Consider the following 16,884-nt stretch of genomic DNA (forward strand, 5'->3'; position numbering starts at 1 on the left):
ATAGCGTAAGCCAATAGCATTCGACTACGGGTAGTGAGGCAGCATTTCATTGGTTGGACTTATTAAACGAACACGCCCCCTTCACTGAACAAATCTGTTCAGTTCATCTTTTTTTTCAGAGTCTGAACAAGATTCGGACCATCGAAACAGCTAGTTTGTGAAAAAACGCGATAAACTAAGGATTCTAGCCAATGAACAAATGAGTCACTATTTTGTGAATATTCCTAAGGAGCTTCTCAGTCAGCTCCCTAGGTCGTGAATCAGTATATCATGTAAATGAATGTGGCCGATTCCCTGATCTGTGCCCTACTGAACTAGAGAGCTGATGGAGACACACGCTCAGTTTCATTTTAATAAAAGACGGTGTTTTAGAATGCGGATCTGACGAACTTGACAGTCTTAAAGGGATAGTTCGCCCAAAAATGAAAATTTTGTCATCACTTTCTCACCCTCAAGTTTTCCCTGTTGAGAAAACCAGCATATGCTGGTTAGGTATGTCTTGAATCATGCAGCTGGTTTGAAGTGGTTTAAAGGAGCTACAGAGGATGTTTTGTTTTATACATTTTTGCAATATTACTTGAAACTGTCTTTACTAACTGATAAAAGACTATTTATTAGGTGCACTGAAAGGAATAATATTAATATACATCATCTGTGCACGAGGTAGGGCCTTAAAAACATCAGCTAATCGTTTACGCGATCATCGCGTAAACGATTGGCCCTCTGGCTTGTCAATCACTGCCATGACGTTCTTTGTGAGAGACGAGCGCGGATTGGCCCTCTGGCTTGTCAATCACTGCCATGACGTTCCTTGTGAGAGACAAGCGCGGCTGCGCGCTCCAGTAACTTTCCACACTCCACAGGAGCCGCATGCAATGTTTTTGTCAGGAGACAGGAGTAACAACTGCAGATTATGAGTTACCTGCAGTAAGTCTGACATAATGAATCCACTAACACGACACAGCGAATGCCGGTGGTAAACAAACACTCATGTTCCAATACTCGTGCACGAGTTTTGGGAGGCGTTCCCTCGAAATGAGCTGTGAAGGAGGTGGGTTGTTCTTACGCATGCGCCTATTTCAAAAACTCACTAACAGTCTTTGGTTTCTCAGTCGACGAAAAGATCCTATTTAGCACCTTTAAGCTGGTGAAGTGCTAGTCCTAAACTGGCCCTAAGCAACTACTACACTAGAAATTTTACGTTCCCAGAACATTCTCAGAACATCCCCACTGGTGTTAAGGACGTTGTCTAGTAACGTCCCCAGTACGTTCAGAGACGGTCACGATGTGGAGTTCTTTTAAGGTTTGGGGGACGTTATTTGCCTGACCTTCACAGAACATTCAAGACGTTCTCTGAACGTTTAGGGAACCATATTTTATTTGGAAATGTTCTCAGAACGTCCCTGCTGCCCTTGAAAATTAGAGCTAAATTCTCTACAAAAGTGGCAGTTCAAACAAAAACCATTTTTTCTTATATGTCTAACCAAACAAAAAGCTCTTTACAGGTAATTATTCCTGGATTAATATTATGAAACCTTTTCTTTAAAATGCAAATCTCTTTCATTAAGTCATTAGCTGACAACAGCACATGCATGAGCTAACATAACTGTATCACTGCATCAGCAACTACACAGTTACAGGGCTCTCAAGTGTCACGCATTGAGCGTGACAGTCACTCATTTCGGTCTTTTGTCACGCACTCCCGCCACACATTGTATTTCTCACGCAGAAAAACTAATTATCATATATTTAATATGCCGCAGCGCCCAAAATGTATCTGGCCGCGCCGCTCTCTCTATGGAACCGGGCAGGAATCAAGCGCGTTTCGAACCTGCCACTTATCAGCCAATCAAAAAAAAAAAGAAAGAGGCTACACAATAGCCAATCAGAAAATAGCATTATTGTATCTGGGTAAGATTTAACGCAACAACCAATGAAAAAAAAGCATATCCTGGAATTGTTCACCATCATCCTCGTTCACCCACAGAGGAAACCACTGGAGCTCTGAGCATCACTTTGAGCACAGAATAAGTCATGATCTCCTGTTTTAATGTTACAACAAATTCACAACTTGTTTGACACAAACAATGACAATTTGACTGCTGTTAGATAATCAGCTTCAGTTTTTCATGAGTGTGAACTTAGACAACAGTTTTACAGCCTGTTCATTGACACCTGCTCAGAACGAGTTACTGTGTAATAACATGCAGCAGAACATCAGTTTTTTGGATCATCACTGACTAAAGCACAGGTGCTACTCTCCAGCACAATGGTAACCTCACAAATCTCAGATAACAGAAACAGATCATTAAACACTAACATATCTCTGCATCTTCACTTATTACAAACCACTCTGACATTATTTCTTTCATACAAATCTTCTTAATGAGGTGGTTTTATCAAAATTTATAAATGTCACCGTTATACAGAGGTAAGCGCTTGCTTTAGTTGGGCTCCTGACCCTTGACGTTTTGACTTTACTTTTTCTCCAATTGTTGTAGGCTGTGTTTCTTTTTTGCAAAAAAAAAAAAAAAAAAAAAAAAAAAAAAGTTGTGAGAAAAAAATATGATCAAATGGATTTGGTTGCTCATTGTTGATGATTTTATCATCATACAGTGGCATTATTCACTGATCTCTGAATATTGTATTTTTTTTCATGTTGTTCTATGATAACGCATAAAATCCTGCCCTGCTTTGGTATGTTTAAAGTTTTTGTCATTGTGCAGAAATTATTCAGACCGGATCATGTAGACTCACACAGACATCAAGATTCAGCGTATGATCCTCAACAATGCTGACAAAATTTTCAGATAAACATATTAACATTACAAAACAAGCTACTAAAGTCACAAAAAGATTTTTGTTTATTGTCACTGTAAGTTCCACCCACTAGCCCAACGACGGCATCTAGTGGTCTGGTTAAAGGTATTTCGCCTGTTCGTCCTCTGGCACTTCTGTAAAAATCAACTTAATATAATTTAAACAGAGGTGGGGTCAAAATGTAAAAGTCCTGCCATATTTTTATTCCACCCACTGAAGCATTAATGAGATAAATAAGTGATTAATTGAGTGATGATTGACCATTATTGAAGACACCTGATGATAACAAGCAGAATCACCAAATGAGAAAATCACAATTTTTAAGTTACCATCATCGAGGTCAGGGTTTGTTTTAGTTGAGCTCTTTACCCTTGACTTTTTAATATTAGATTTTATTTGGGCAGTTTTAACTGCATTAAAACCAACCAGACAAGCAAAGTTAAAAGATGATCAGGTGGTGTTGGCTATGTTTTCACATAATTATTATTTGATGTGAACTCCTTTAGAGCCCAAACTCTGAGTTAGATTGACATTATTGATTACAGCAGCACAAGATCAACTTTATCAATACAAAAATTTTTCTTAAAAGTTGTCCTTATAACAAAAATAAGTTATTTTAGGCACACACAGACATCAAGAATCAGCGTATGAATCTCAACAACGGTGACAAGCAACATATTCTGATAAACAGATCAACTCTGAACATTAGAAAGCAAGCTACTAAAAAGTCACAGAAAAACAGCAAAATTTAAATAGTGAGAATAAAGAAAATTACTAAGACAATTCAGCTCATAATTTATTCATGCGCAATGCATGATGGGAGGCATGGATGAATTTTGATTGGTGGCACCCAGAATGCACTGCAACATGTTTTATTATTCACACCATTGTTGACTGATTCTTGACGTCTGTGTTTAAATATATATGTTTTTTTTTTTTTTTTTTTAAATCAGAACAACTTTTTTTAAAAAAAGTTTGTATTGATAAAGTGCTGTAGAATCACAGTGCTGCTGTAATCACTAATGTCAGTATAACTCAGAGTTTGGGCTCTAAATGAGTTCAGTGATTCAGATCAAATAATGATTATGTGAAAACATAACCAACACCACCTGATCATATTTTAACTTTGCTTGTCTGGATGATTTTAATGCCGTTAAAACTGCCCAAACAAAATCTAATATTAAAAAGTCAAGGGTCAAAAGCTCAACTAAAACAAACCCTGACCTCGATGATGGAAACTTAAAAATTGTGATTTTCTCCTTTGGTGATTCTGCTTGTTATCATCAGGTGTCTTCAATAATGGTCAATCATCACTCAATTAATCACTTATTTATCTCATTAATGCTTCAGTGGGTGGAATAAAAATATGGCAGGACTTTTACTTTCTGACCCCTGGACTAGCCACCTGTGAATTTAAACACTGGATGCAGGGCAAATATCTACCTTTAAGTCGTTCGCGCTCTGCTTACTCGTAACAAAAAGCATAGTTTTGATATATTTACGAAAACTGCAACTTATTTAAAGCAGCGATAGTCAGAAATTTAAATGGACTTAATTGATGTGCTCTATGCTCCAACTATAACCTTCCGTATCAATCCTGAACACAGATTTGCGGTAAACATCAATTAAAAGAATTAAAGAGACCACATCAGACAACTGATCAGCATAAAATACAAAGTACAATTCAAAACATGATATTAAAAAGAGTGTCAAAGAGTCAGCATACCTGGCAAATAGAGAGATACACACAGCAATTGTGTGGGAAGTGGTTTGCCAAATCCCTATAAATACCCCAAGTCTAAGAAAAGGACTGTAAACACTTAGCACCCAAATATTTATGCAGCTTTTGTTGGACCTTTTCTCATGCCCCAAAGGGTCACACGCCTGGTTTTGGGGATCAAAACAAATGGTTAATAAGGATCTTTATTGGGGCATCTCCCACACCGGGAGAACAGGTTTTGTTTTCTTTATATCTTATCCGTCCTATTGATGTGGGAGCGAAACCATCTTACCTGTCGCACCAGAAGTATTTACATTGATGTCACTTAAAACAGCTAGATTTGCGAGACTTGCATGGCCTGAGGGGAAGGACAGGATGTGAGGAGTCAGGAACTCAGCAATGGGGGGAGCCAGGTGTTGGAATCTTGAATTCAGTCTTGGTAAAATCCTTCCTTACATCACCATTGTTGAGGTTCATGATTCATGATGTCTGTGTGAGTCTAAAAGACACTGATCAAAACTCTGTCTGTATAATTAATAATAATAAAAAAAAAACGTCAAAAAAGAAAAAAAACAAAACTAACCATTACGTAACACAAAACTAACAGTTAAAATGGCCCTTTAAACCAGATTAACAGAAATCTGCTTTCTCTGTCATGGTTTAAAATAGTCCTAGATTTAGTATAGTCAAGAGTTTAATAAGCTGATTTCCTGGAGGAAGACTAGAGCTACTCCAGGACTAAACTGAGGCTTAAATTAAACCTACCAGGAGGCAGGTTTAACTTCAGATTAACATTATGTTTCAAAGAAGACACATGTATTACTTGGATATACAGTATATCGATATATATATATATATATATATATATATATATATATATATATATATATATAGGTGCTGTTCACTTTTGTTTTAACATCGTTTCTGGTTCAAATGTGATTTCTTCATGTTAAATTGACTTGAAATGGTTACTAGAACTCACTTAATGTTTTCATTTTGAATTAATATGTTTCAGTCAAGTAACCCAATCAAACAGGACTTTCACTTTCCATCATGCTTTGCACCGGGCTGAATTGTGAGAGTAAATGTTGAAATAGTGTTATTTTATGCGTTTTTTAGAAAGATAGAAGAATATGGAGAGACTTTTTACTGTTTAATGTTCTATTATGTCTATTATGTAAAAGTTTTTGTTATGTGTTTTTTTTTGGAGATTACCGTGTGGTGAAGTGTATAGCTTGTGCTTGGGTTGAGGACCTGCTAACAAGAACAATAACTTTTTTTTTTTTTAAATATGTATATAATAAAGTAACCATTATGATAGTGCTTTGGATCAAACCAGTATCAATTCTGCCAACACCAATTATCACATGTGAAAGTTATGTTCAGTTTGTTGCTATGTAAAGGACAATACAAAAGCATTAATAATCATATGATTATTATATAGAATTAATCTATTTAAAAATAATTCATTATAAACTGTTTTCCTGGCATTTCTTTTTTCTTCTTCTTCTTCTTTTTTTTTTTTTTACAGCTGATATATTTTGCTTGCTTTAAAATAAATGTCTCTTGTCTAGTTAAGTGTTTATATTGGAGTCTTTTTTGCTGCCATTGAATTTGCAAAATTTGTCTCAGACGACCAAATCGTGGCCAAAATCGCACATGTGTGTGAACCAGCCTTTATATATTTGAATTAAGAAACTGCCTATTTTACAACATGAGATAAACGCTGGACATTACAAAAAGCTACTAAACGACAGAACAAAAAACAAAGCAAAAATGAAAGCAAATAATTAGAATTAAAGAAAATAATAGGACAATTCATTATTTATTCATGCTGAGAGTTTTGTCCTATTGTTCCCAGCATGCATTGTGGGTCCGTGTATCTTTTGGTCATTCGTTTTTTGATTTAATAATGAAATCGGAAAAATTAAAAACGGCACCTTTCTTGAATATTTGATCTCAACCTGATCTCAACATGTGTTTCAAATCTATTTCATGTATCCCCTGTATGCTGTTTAATAAAAAAAATAAAATAAAAAAAAAGATCTCAACATCTGGGCGGGAATGAAACGCCCCTTTCCCCCTTTTGACTTTTATTCAGTCAACACATGTATAATGCCATTATCTAATGTTTCAGTGATTGACTTTAATTAGTGAAATATGAATTTTACATAACTATTTTACGGTGAACTTGGTTGAATTATATGAATAAAACCCTGAAATAAGACACAGAGTTGAAAGGTTTTCATATTTAATGCCATCTACCAGTGTCAGAAATTAACTTAAATGGGACAAATGATTTTCAGGGATATTTTTTTTACCTTTATATATAATTTCTTTCCTAATCTTATTAAATATTTATGCTATCTATAATGTTAAATTCTTAAATGTAGTCAAATAAATTAGAATAAAATGACACTAGGCTGTTACCAATTAAATCAGTATCAGTCAACTGCATGATGCTTTCAGATGTACTGAAGTAGCTACTTACAGTAAATACATTTACACATTAATTACAACTGTATAATATAATGAGATTAATATTTTAAACAACATTTTTATTCAGAAATATGAAATGACAAGATGAAATAATACTTGAATTATGAAAGTAATATCGCCACTAGGTGGCGGTAAGTCATTGTGTTAAAGAAGGAGTCATTTATTATTTGTCGATTCGTTCAAAGCGCTGGTTCATTCAGGAATAAAATCAAGTGGCTGTCTATATTAATTGGTTACTGAATCATCGTCTATTAATGGGTTGTTCAAAGACTCTTATTCATTCAGGAACGAAACAACTCTGTGTGCCTACTGGGAGTCAGTCGCACAGCGGTTCTGTTACTTTATTTGCTATGGAGGTTTAGTTGGCAGAGAAAATAACCGTTCTGTATGCCATCCGTTAGCCGGCCAATACTTAATATTAATTAAATAATCTCAGCGTATTGCCTGTTTTTTTTTTTTTTTTTTTTTTTTTTTAAATTGTTAAAAACCACAGTAGAGCTATACTATTTTTGGCGGCTGTTACAGAAACATTTTTACAAAAAAATTCTGATTAAACCTTGAGATTTTAAGCATTAGATAGCTTAGATAGATATTTGCACCACTACAATGACAATAATTCTTAATTTCTGATAGAAATGCAAAATCAATCGGTAGTTATTAATAGAATAACGAGACACAAACCTTTACATTCAATCGCGTTTGGTCCCATTTATTTTTGATCACAGTGCATACTGCATACACATACAAACTTGCAATTCTTGAGTGCGCGCCGCTATCTCTGTGCTGTCGCGTGAGTCGCGCAGCGTTGCCACACAGATTTTGATAGGTGGTCAGCAATAATAAAACAGACAGTGTGTCAAAGGTATTGGCTATTAGGTAGTTGTGAGTGCAGGTGCGAAGTAAATTGTTATTTCTGAGGTATAATGATTATAATAGCCTATTTCTGAGCTAAACACGCGTTTTTATGGACACACAGAAGAAAGCCTTGTCTATAGGCTCTGCCTCGATTTGTGTCTCAAATCATTCGTTAGTCTGGCTGTTTGAGAGATAGAGATTAAGATTAAGATTAAATGTAAATTTAAAAGTGATTATAGTTGCAATAAACGCGTTAAATCCATCGCAGCGAAGGACTATTATTCTGCTGCTCTGAACTGCGGAAGAACTGATGACGGCACAGTTTAATGTTTGGTTGACCAATCAGCGGAAAGGGGCGTTTCATTCCCGCCCACATGTTGAGATCAAATATTCAAGTTGTTATTTTCTACCCCTGAACGAAAAACGAAAAATCAAGCCGAATTCTTGTTTTTCGTTTTTGTTTGAAAAAAATGAAAAACGAAAAAGGTGCCGTTTTTCATTTTTCCGATTTCATTATTAAATCAAAAATGACCAAAAGATACACGGACCACTGTGGCATGACACTTTTTATTGTCACCTTTGTTGAGATTCATGTGCTGCTGATTTATGTTTTTGTGTGTCATCTTAAAAAAAAAAAAAGTGCGTTTTTTCTTCTAATCTTCTGATCAGTTTTGTTTTACTATAAGATTTCAGCGATGGTCAGTTTTGTCCCTTTACAAGATTTCAATGATGCTTGTTTTCTTTTTTCGTTTACAAGATTTCAGAGACGGTCAGTTTTATTCGGTTACAAGATCTCAATGACAGACTTGTTTTGTTCCTTTACAAGATTTCAATGACTGTCAGTTTTCATTGTCAGTCAGTTTTGATCAGTACGAGATCTCAATATGGTTTATTTGGTTAATTAAGGTTTATTTGGTTATGAGATTTCAATAACGTTTGGTTTTGTTTTGTTATGAGACTTCAAAGACGGTCGGTTTTGTTCCTTTGTTCTTTTACAAGATTTCAAAGACAGTCACTAGACTGTTACTAGACTTTTCTTGGGTTTCACTAAACCTCCTTTCTGAAACGGGCCCCTGGTGATTATTATTATTATTATAATTTTTTTTGGTAAAAGGTGTTTTCATGCATGTTTGGCCTGAGTTTTTGTTGCATTTACACTGTTCTGACCAGCAGGGGTCACCAGCGTGTGGTGTTTCAAATGCTTTGAAATAGTGAATAATTTTGCAAAGCAATTGGTCCTGCCATGCCAACGACCAGGGTTTTAGTCCCACTTGGAGCGGTTCAGACTGCACAGGTTACAGACATAAATTGAAAATTTGAAATTTGAAAATTGATAATAATGATTATGTGAAAACATAACCAACACCACCTGATAATCTTTTAACTTTGCTTGTCTGGTTGGTTTTGATGCAGTTAAAACTGCCCAAACAAAATCTAATATTAAAAAGTCAAGGGTCAAGAGCTCAACTAAAACAAACCCTGACCTCGATGATGGTAACTTAAAAATAGTGATTTTCTCCTTTGGTGATTCTGCTTGTTATCATCAGGTGTCTTCAATAATGGTCAATCATCACTCAATTAATCACTTATTTATCTCATTAATGCCTCAGTGGGTGGAATAAAAATATGGCAGGACTTTTACTTTCTGACCCCTGGACTACCCACCTCTGCTGCTCAGTTTTGTTCCAACCCTAATCAAACACACCTGATACAGCTAATCAAGGTCTTCAGGATTACTAGAAACGTCCAAGCAGGTGTGAGTTGTAGCTGGTTGGAGCTAAACTCTGGAGGGCTATGGGCCTCCAGCAACTGAGTTTGGGACCACTGGCTTATATGTTCAATAAATTTATAAATATGCAGTACCAAGTCTTATTACATGTATTAAATCTTTAAAGGTCTCAAAAGAGGAGGATTAAACAACTCCACAAACATCATTACCAGCTTCACTTTTGAGTAAACAGATTGACTTAATTTCAGTTACCATTATGGTGGTCAGTATTGGCTTTAATGCAGTTTGACACTTGACTTGTTAATGTTAGCTGCACTTTGATGTTCTTCTGTTATTTCTATATAGTGGCTAATAAATCGGAAGTCTTGCACATTCACGGAAAACACTTTATTTCTGCGTTGAAAAATAAGGTGGATAGACTAAACGCGTAATACGCATGTGTATGCTTTCACAGATTCATGTTTTTGCAGTTTACAATTACCAGCTTGACTTATTAACTACTGACTTTATTTCTGTTAGAAAACTACAGAAGGTCTTATTGAGAATGAACAGGGGTTTAAGTAAAACATTTTTTAGTTGAAGTCGCCATAATGGCAATCAGTGTTTCCTTTAGTTGGGCTCTTAACTCTTATAATGTTTGTCAGTAGCACATTTGCAGTAGCAAAGAAAGACAAAATGTGATCAGATGATGATAGTTAGCTATTGATTGTTTTATAATCAACATGAAATAGCCTGAGTAACTGACATCATTTGTATCTAATAACTGTTGTGAAATGAATACATTTACATTACAAACCTTGTGTTACTGCAACATGAAAACATGTTATATTGCACAAATCAGTTAGAAGATTTAAAAAACAACAATTATTATAAGATGACACACAAAAAAGACATAAAGAATCAGCACATGAATCTCAACAAAGGTGACAATCAAAAGTGTCATGCCGCAGTGCATGCGGGGAACAATAGGGCAAAACTCCCAGCATGAATAAATTATGCAGCTGAATTGTCCTATTATTTTCTTTATTTCTAACTATTTTCTTTTATTTTTTGCTGTGGTTTTTGTTCTGTCTTTTAGTATCGTTTTGTGATGTCCAGAGTTGATCTGATTGTCTCAATATTTTCTTGTCACCATTGTTCAGATTCATACGTTAATGTTAATATCTGTTTGTAATGTTAATATCTGTTTGTTATTGTAGTTTATTGACTTCTGCTCTTGGTTTTTATCTTCAATCTTCTAACTGATGTGTGCAATACAGCGCTATCTCATGATGCAGTAAAACAGGGTTTGTAATTTGAATGTATTTATGGCCTAACACAATTATTACTTTCAAACAGCATCATTGATTGAGATTATTTCACAATGATCGTAAAACCATCAAAGCTAAAAATCTTCATCTGACCTCATTTCAGCATTCTTTGCTACTGCATATGTGTTTGACAAACACACCGTCACAGCAGCCAGAGAAAACAAACATATTATAAGAGTTAAGAGCCCAACTAACGGAAACATCAATCACCATCATGGTGACTTCAAATGAAACAAACATGATCGTTAAACTTCTGTTAATTCTCAATAAGAACTTCTGTAGATGAATGACAGAAGTAAAGTCAATCTGTTTAATAACATGCAAAGCTTTAGTGCTGTTTTTTTGGATATGTTTAATCCTCCTCTGCTGAGTCCTGGAGAGATGTAATGTCTTCTTTTATCTTCAGTTGATTTCATCTAAGGCTGTGGCTGAAGTCAGATGTAGCTCTCGTGTTTCTGTTTTTCTCTTCCTTCCTTCAGTGATTCTGCTTGTTAACAGGGTTTTTAATACTAAGATGATTCTATAAATAATATATAAAGATTTTGTGGCTCCGATAAGGTCCAGTTCTGGTTTATTTCTTTGCTCTTGGCTGACATGTGGCATTGCTATGGCCTGCTTGTGGCTCAAAAACTGGAGTGCCATCATTCCACGCCACATGTGGCCCAGATCATCATACCATGCGTGGCAGATGTGGGCCCGATCTGGGCTGGCACAAAGTTGCTATCTGGGATAATAGGCCTGTAGGACCTTGGATTTCTGCACTTTTTAAATAGCCTAGTTGTTTTTGGTTTTCATTTAGTACATATTAATTAGAAACATTTACCAGATTAAAGATTGTTGATTGAGCTGTTATTAAACATGTTGGGCTGCATTAGGTTGCATAAGGTCTGTAAACTTCATTATGTTTATTATTACAAGTGTACTTTGGATTATCAAAAATACTGTCGGTAATGAAAAAACTTCAAATTCATTGTTCCAATAAACATGGTCAAAGGTTAAAGTTCTCTTTATATAGTGATGGTAATATCTTGTACCTCACATGCTGTCAGTATGCTTTTACCGAAGCTGATCATCTTTACAGTGCTGGCTGTAGCACTTCATGCTGTGAGTGATTTTCATTATTTATAATTTAACCTTTATAATATTATAGGCTACATTAACAGGCTTTGGTATCTATATGCACTTATCTGGAAGTCTGCAGTGATTTCTATCTCTAAATGCATTGGGATTAACCCTATTCCTGCCATGACTTTCAGATTCCAGTTTCAACTCGTATTCATGGTAAGAAGAATGATTTTAATGAATTACTGTAAGTTATACATTTTTATTTGATTCATCTAAACAAATGTATAACTCTATATGTATTCTACAGAGGTTGAAGATGATCCAAATTTCAACCCTTTCATCAATCTTGGTAACCTGAAGCAACTTTTATACATTATATTACAATACAATGAGGCAACAAAGTTAATTTTAATGCTACTGTATATTCAAAGTACTAATCTGAGTTTGATTAATTTGCAAAATATTGAACAAATTCATTATTTTTTTACTAAACAATTTCTTTTAACTTGTTTGTCAGGAGCAAAAACCCGGCTGATTGAGGGAGACATAGCTCTACCTGTAAGTGCACAATCAATGTTATAACTCAGTTTTGTTGCACATGCTGAAATCTTCTTAATAATATCTATCAGTATCTATTGTTGATTAAAAAAAAACGTCTATTAAAACCTACATCCCTTTACAGCCTGGTCGAGTTGGTCTTATTGACAAAGCATACAGATGGAAGTTCCCTATTCCATACATTCTATCTGACAGCCTGGGTAGGTGATATTTAGTTGTTTTCAAAATCGTACAAAAACAAAAACTGACTAATTTGTGTTTGTACAATACTGATTTTATAAATTATAAATTTGTATAAATTATCCCCCTTTTACACAGACCTTAATGCAAAAGGTGCTATCCATCAGGCATTTGAAATGTACCGTCTAAAATCATGTGTTGATTTCAAACCCTATGAGGGAGAGAAGACATACATCAAATTTGAGAAAAGAGATGGGTATGTGTGCAGCCAAACATTGCAAATGAATATTTCTGTTATAACATCAACATATTTATGAGCATGAGCAGGTCCGCACAAAATTTTGCCAGAAAATTAGTTAATCTGGACCTGGTAAGGTGTGTATATGATAATGGTAACACTTTACAATAAGGTTCATTAGTTAAACATTAGTTAATGTATTAACTAACATGAACTAACCATGAGCAATACATTTGTTACTGTATTTACTAATCTTCCTTAACTTTAGTTAATACGGTTCATTGTTTGTTCATGTTAGTTCACAGTGCGTTAACTAATGTTAACAAGATTTTAATAATGTATTAGTAAATGTTGAAATTAACATTAACAAAGATTAATGAATGCTGTATAAGTGCAGTTCATTATTAGTTCATGTTAACTAATGAACCTTATTGTAAAATGTTACCATGATAATAATAAGCTTTTTAGCGTTTAGCCTATAAATGAGAGTCAGCCATCAGACAACACTTATGGTATATTATAAAACAAAGGAAATCACACTAACAGGACTTGTAATTGCGCTAGGTGCTGGTCTTATGTTGGAGATCTACAGAACGGGCAGGTGCTTTCTCTGGGGTCAGGCTGTGACCACAAGGCTGTGATTGAGCATGAACTGCTGCACGCCCTGGGCTTTTACCATACGCAGTCTCGCCAGGATCGAGATGACTATGTGAAGATCTGGCTAGATCAGGTCACTGAAGGTTAGTTCATTTGTTTTGCATTCTTTTCTGTGTATTTTAATGTTCATCACTCACTCTTATGTGACTTTTATTTATAACATAATGTTTTCGTTTCTAGGCATGGAGCATAACTTCAACAAATATGATGACAGTTTTGTCACAGATCTAAATACGCCATATGACTACGAGTCTGTCATGCATTATCGTCCATTTGCTTTCAACAAAGACCCCAGTATTCCTACCATCACGACCAACATCCCAGAGTTCTTCAACATCATAGGGCAGTACCTGGACTTTAGTGAGATGGATGTTGTCAGACTGAATCGAATGTACAACTGCTGTAGGTTAATAATATTAATATTAACTCATATGATATATATATACAGTATATTGTTATTTATTATTTATTTTCTTCAGCCTCTTCTCTTACCCTGCTGGACCAGTGTGCTTTTGAAAACATAAACATTTGTGGGATGGTGCAGAGTTTGACTGACGATGTTGATTGGGTCCATCTTAAGAGCTCTCCTGGCTCCGAGGATCATACTCTCGGTGGACAATGCAGAGGTTACAAATCTCCATTGCCTGAAATAGATATTTTTCCATTGTGGCTGCAGTTTGGCCAATTAAAATAACTTTTTTTTTTTTTTTGCCTTGTGATTTTTAGATTCAGGATATACTATGCACATTGACACCTCCACTGGAAATGCAGAACAATCCGCTCTCCTTGAATCCCGCATCCTATATCCTAAGAGGAAGCTGCAATGCCTCCAGTTTTTCTACAAAATGACAGGGAGTGTAAAGGACAGGCTAGTGATTTGGGCCAAGATGGATGATGGAACAGGAACCGTGCGAAAATTAAAGAAACTGCATACAATCTGGGGTAAATGTTTTCCTTTTTGAATGACTAGTATCTCTTAAAACCTTTCCATTCCACAAAAAGGTGGATTTTGAAATGTTCTTCACACTAAGAAAAAATGGTTCTTTTAAGAACTGTTCACTGAAAGAATGGTTCTTCTATGGCATTGCTGCAAAAGTAAGTGTAAACTGCAGGAAAGCTTTAAGATATTGTACATGTAAGATTGTAAAATAATTTTAAATCAACATTTTAGGTACACATATTCATATATTCATTTAATGAGTAACTGTATATTAATCATAATAAAGTATGTAATCATTTATTATCCCTTAAATGATCCTTTACGTAATCCTTTATCATAAAATGAATGTGGTGATAACAAAAGGCTTTTCTTACCCAGCTGATGAAGACAAAACATGGAAGATTGCGCATGTGTCAATGCAAATGGGGGCAAAATTCCGCTATGCCTTCCAGGCGGTGAAAGGAGACCCCGCCAACTCTAAAGGAGGCATATTCATCGATGACATCAGCCTGACAGAGACGCACTGCCCAGCCGCTGTCTGGCGCATTCAGAACTTCTCGAGCATCCTGGAAACAGCCGACTACAACACCGTGTTGACCAGCCCTCGTTTCTACAGTCCTGAGGGTTACGGTTATGGTATTCAAGTACGGCCACTGTCTGGCTACTCTGATTACACTGGCAACTACACTGGTCTGTATTTCCATCTGGCCAGTGGTGACAATGACATTGTGATGCAGTGGCCTGCTGTGAACCGCCAGGCCACCATAGTGGTGATGGACCAGGATCCAGACATTAAGCTGAGGATGTCCTCTGCTCGTAGCCTCACCACTGACCTGACCGCAGGTATGCCCTGACTGTTAGAATGGCTTCTATAGTGGTTTTGTATATATATATATATATATATATATATATATATATATATATATATATATATATATGCATATATGCGCGCGTGCGTGGGTGCGTGTGTGGGTGTGTGGGTGTGTGGGTGTGTGTGTGTGTGTGTGTGTGTGTGTGGGTAAAACATGTTTTTTGTTTTCCTGTTCTTTAGTCAATGGAGACCAACTAATATGGGACAATCCAAGAAAGTATGGGACCTTTGACCCAAGCTGCCAGTGTTATCGAGGACAGTCATTGGGATGGAGGACTTTCATAAAACACTATGACTTACGCAGACGGAATTACCTGAAAAATGATGACCTCATCATCTTTGTTGACTTTGAGGGTACGTTCACACTGAGTAGCACATTCTGTCTTAAACATTAATAATGTTATTGTCTAACAGTTTTGTTTTATGTGTGTCTTTACAGACTTAACAAGCCTGATAAACAGCGAAGTTCCGGTTGCACCAAAGGTTTCAGGCCATTAAGTCTGTAAGTGAGCTCAGTTACCATAAATACAGCAGAATAAGTTGACATGTACTTGCAAAGTTACTTATAGTCAGTAGAATGTCTGCTGGGGCAGCAACAAAAAAAGTGTTAGCAGATATTAAGCAGACGATCTACTAATACTCTAATAATGACTAGTTTACATGCAGTTGCAATGCTACTTATAGTTAGTAAAATATCTAAAGTGGACTATATCGAAATAAAGTGTTACCAAGCTTTTTGGTTTAACTACATCTCCTTTTGATCCACCAATAACTAATTAAGAAATAATCAGTTGTTTAAATGACATACAGTATGATACATTTATGAAATTGTATGAGAGAATTGACTTTTTTTTATCTCTCGAAACAGGTGTCTTTAAAGTCTGAAGAGTGAAAGCTGTGTGCATTGTGGAGAATGCCATCTAAAAAAAATTAAAAATGGAATTATGATATTAATTCTGTGCTACAAAAGTGTGTTTGATATACTCACTCTGTACTCTTACTTTTTAAACATTCCCAATAAAGTCTCAAGTTAAACTCTTTTGCCAAACGTCATTTTAATACGGTGAATAATGGTGGATATCTTGTTGCACATTGCACTAGCATCTGAAGTGATACGCCTGCATGCAGTTGAAACCGTGTTGGTTTTCTGCGTGCCCTTTAATGTTAAAATGTGATAATCTTAATCTTATCTTAAATCTCCCTGATATGACTGTATTCACTTATGTTGCAGTGCTATGGTTAAACTCATTGCCATATCTTGACCTGCAGTAAACTTGTAACTCTGTTCCTCTTATCTTTTATTTTGAGTTTGCAAATCAGATATCAAAAAGTCCATTTACACATAAGCATTTGTCTTTTAAAGTCACTATGAAATCAAAATAATCAATTCTTGTTTCTTTGTTTTGGAATATTGCAGTATTTTTTTTTTTTTTATAAATGAT

The 16,884-nt window shown here is 35.5% G+C and overlaps 1 protein-coding gene across 1 annotated transcript; it reads left to right on the forward strand.

Moving 5' to 3' along the window:
• Positions 1 to 11,957: 11,957 nt before the first annotated feature.
• mep1a.1 (meprin A, alpha (PABA peptide hydrolase), tandem duplicate 1) lies at positions 11,958 to 16,704 on the forward strand. Its single transcript, XM_048207210.1, has 14 exons — positions 11,958 to 12,037; positions 12,190 to 12,214; positions 12,306 to 12,347; positions 12,516 to 12,556; positions 12,681 to 12,756; positions 12,875 to 12,992; positions 13,539 to 13,714; positions 13,812 to 14,033; positions 14,111 to 14,257; positions 14,358 to 14,573; positions 14,950 to 15,414; positions 15,623 to 15,796; positions 15,882 to 15,944; positions 16,311 to 16,704. Exons 1-13 carry the CDS (start codon positions 11,984 to 11,986, stop codon positions 15,938 to 15,940), a joined length of 1,815 nt encoding a protein of 604 aa, XP_048063167.1. The 5' UTR covers positions 11,958 to 11,983; the 3' UTR covers positions 15,941 to 15,944; positions 16,311 to 16,704.
• The last annotated feature ends 180 nt before the right edge of the window (positions 16,705 to 16,884 follow it).

Source organism: Megalobrama amblycephala, linkage group LG11 (assembly GCF_018812025.1).
Source record: "Megalobrama amblycephala isolate DHTTF-2021 linkage group LG11, ASM1881202v1, whole genome shotgun sequence".
Lineage (NCBI taxonomy): Eukaryota > Metazoa > Chordata > Actinopteri > Cypriniformes > Xenocyprididae > Megalobrama > Megalobrama amblycephala.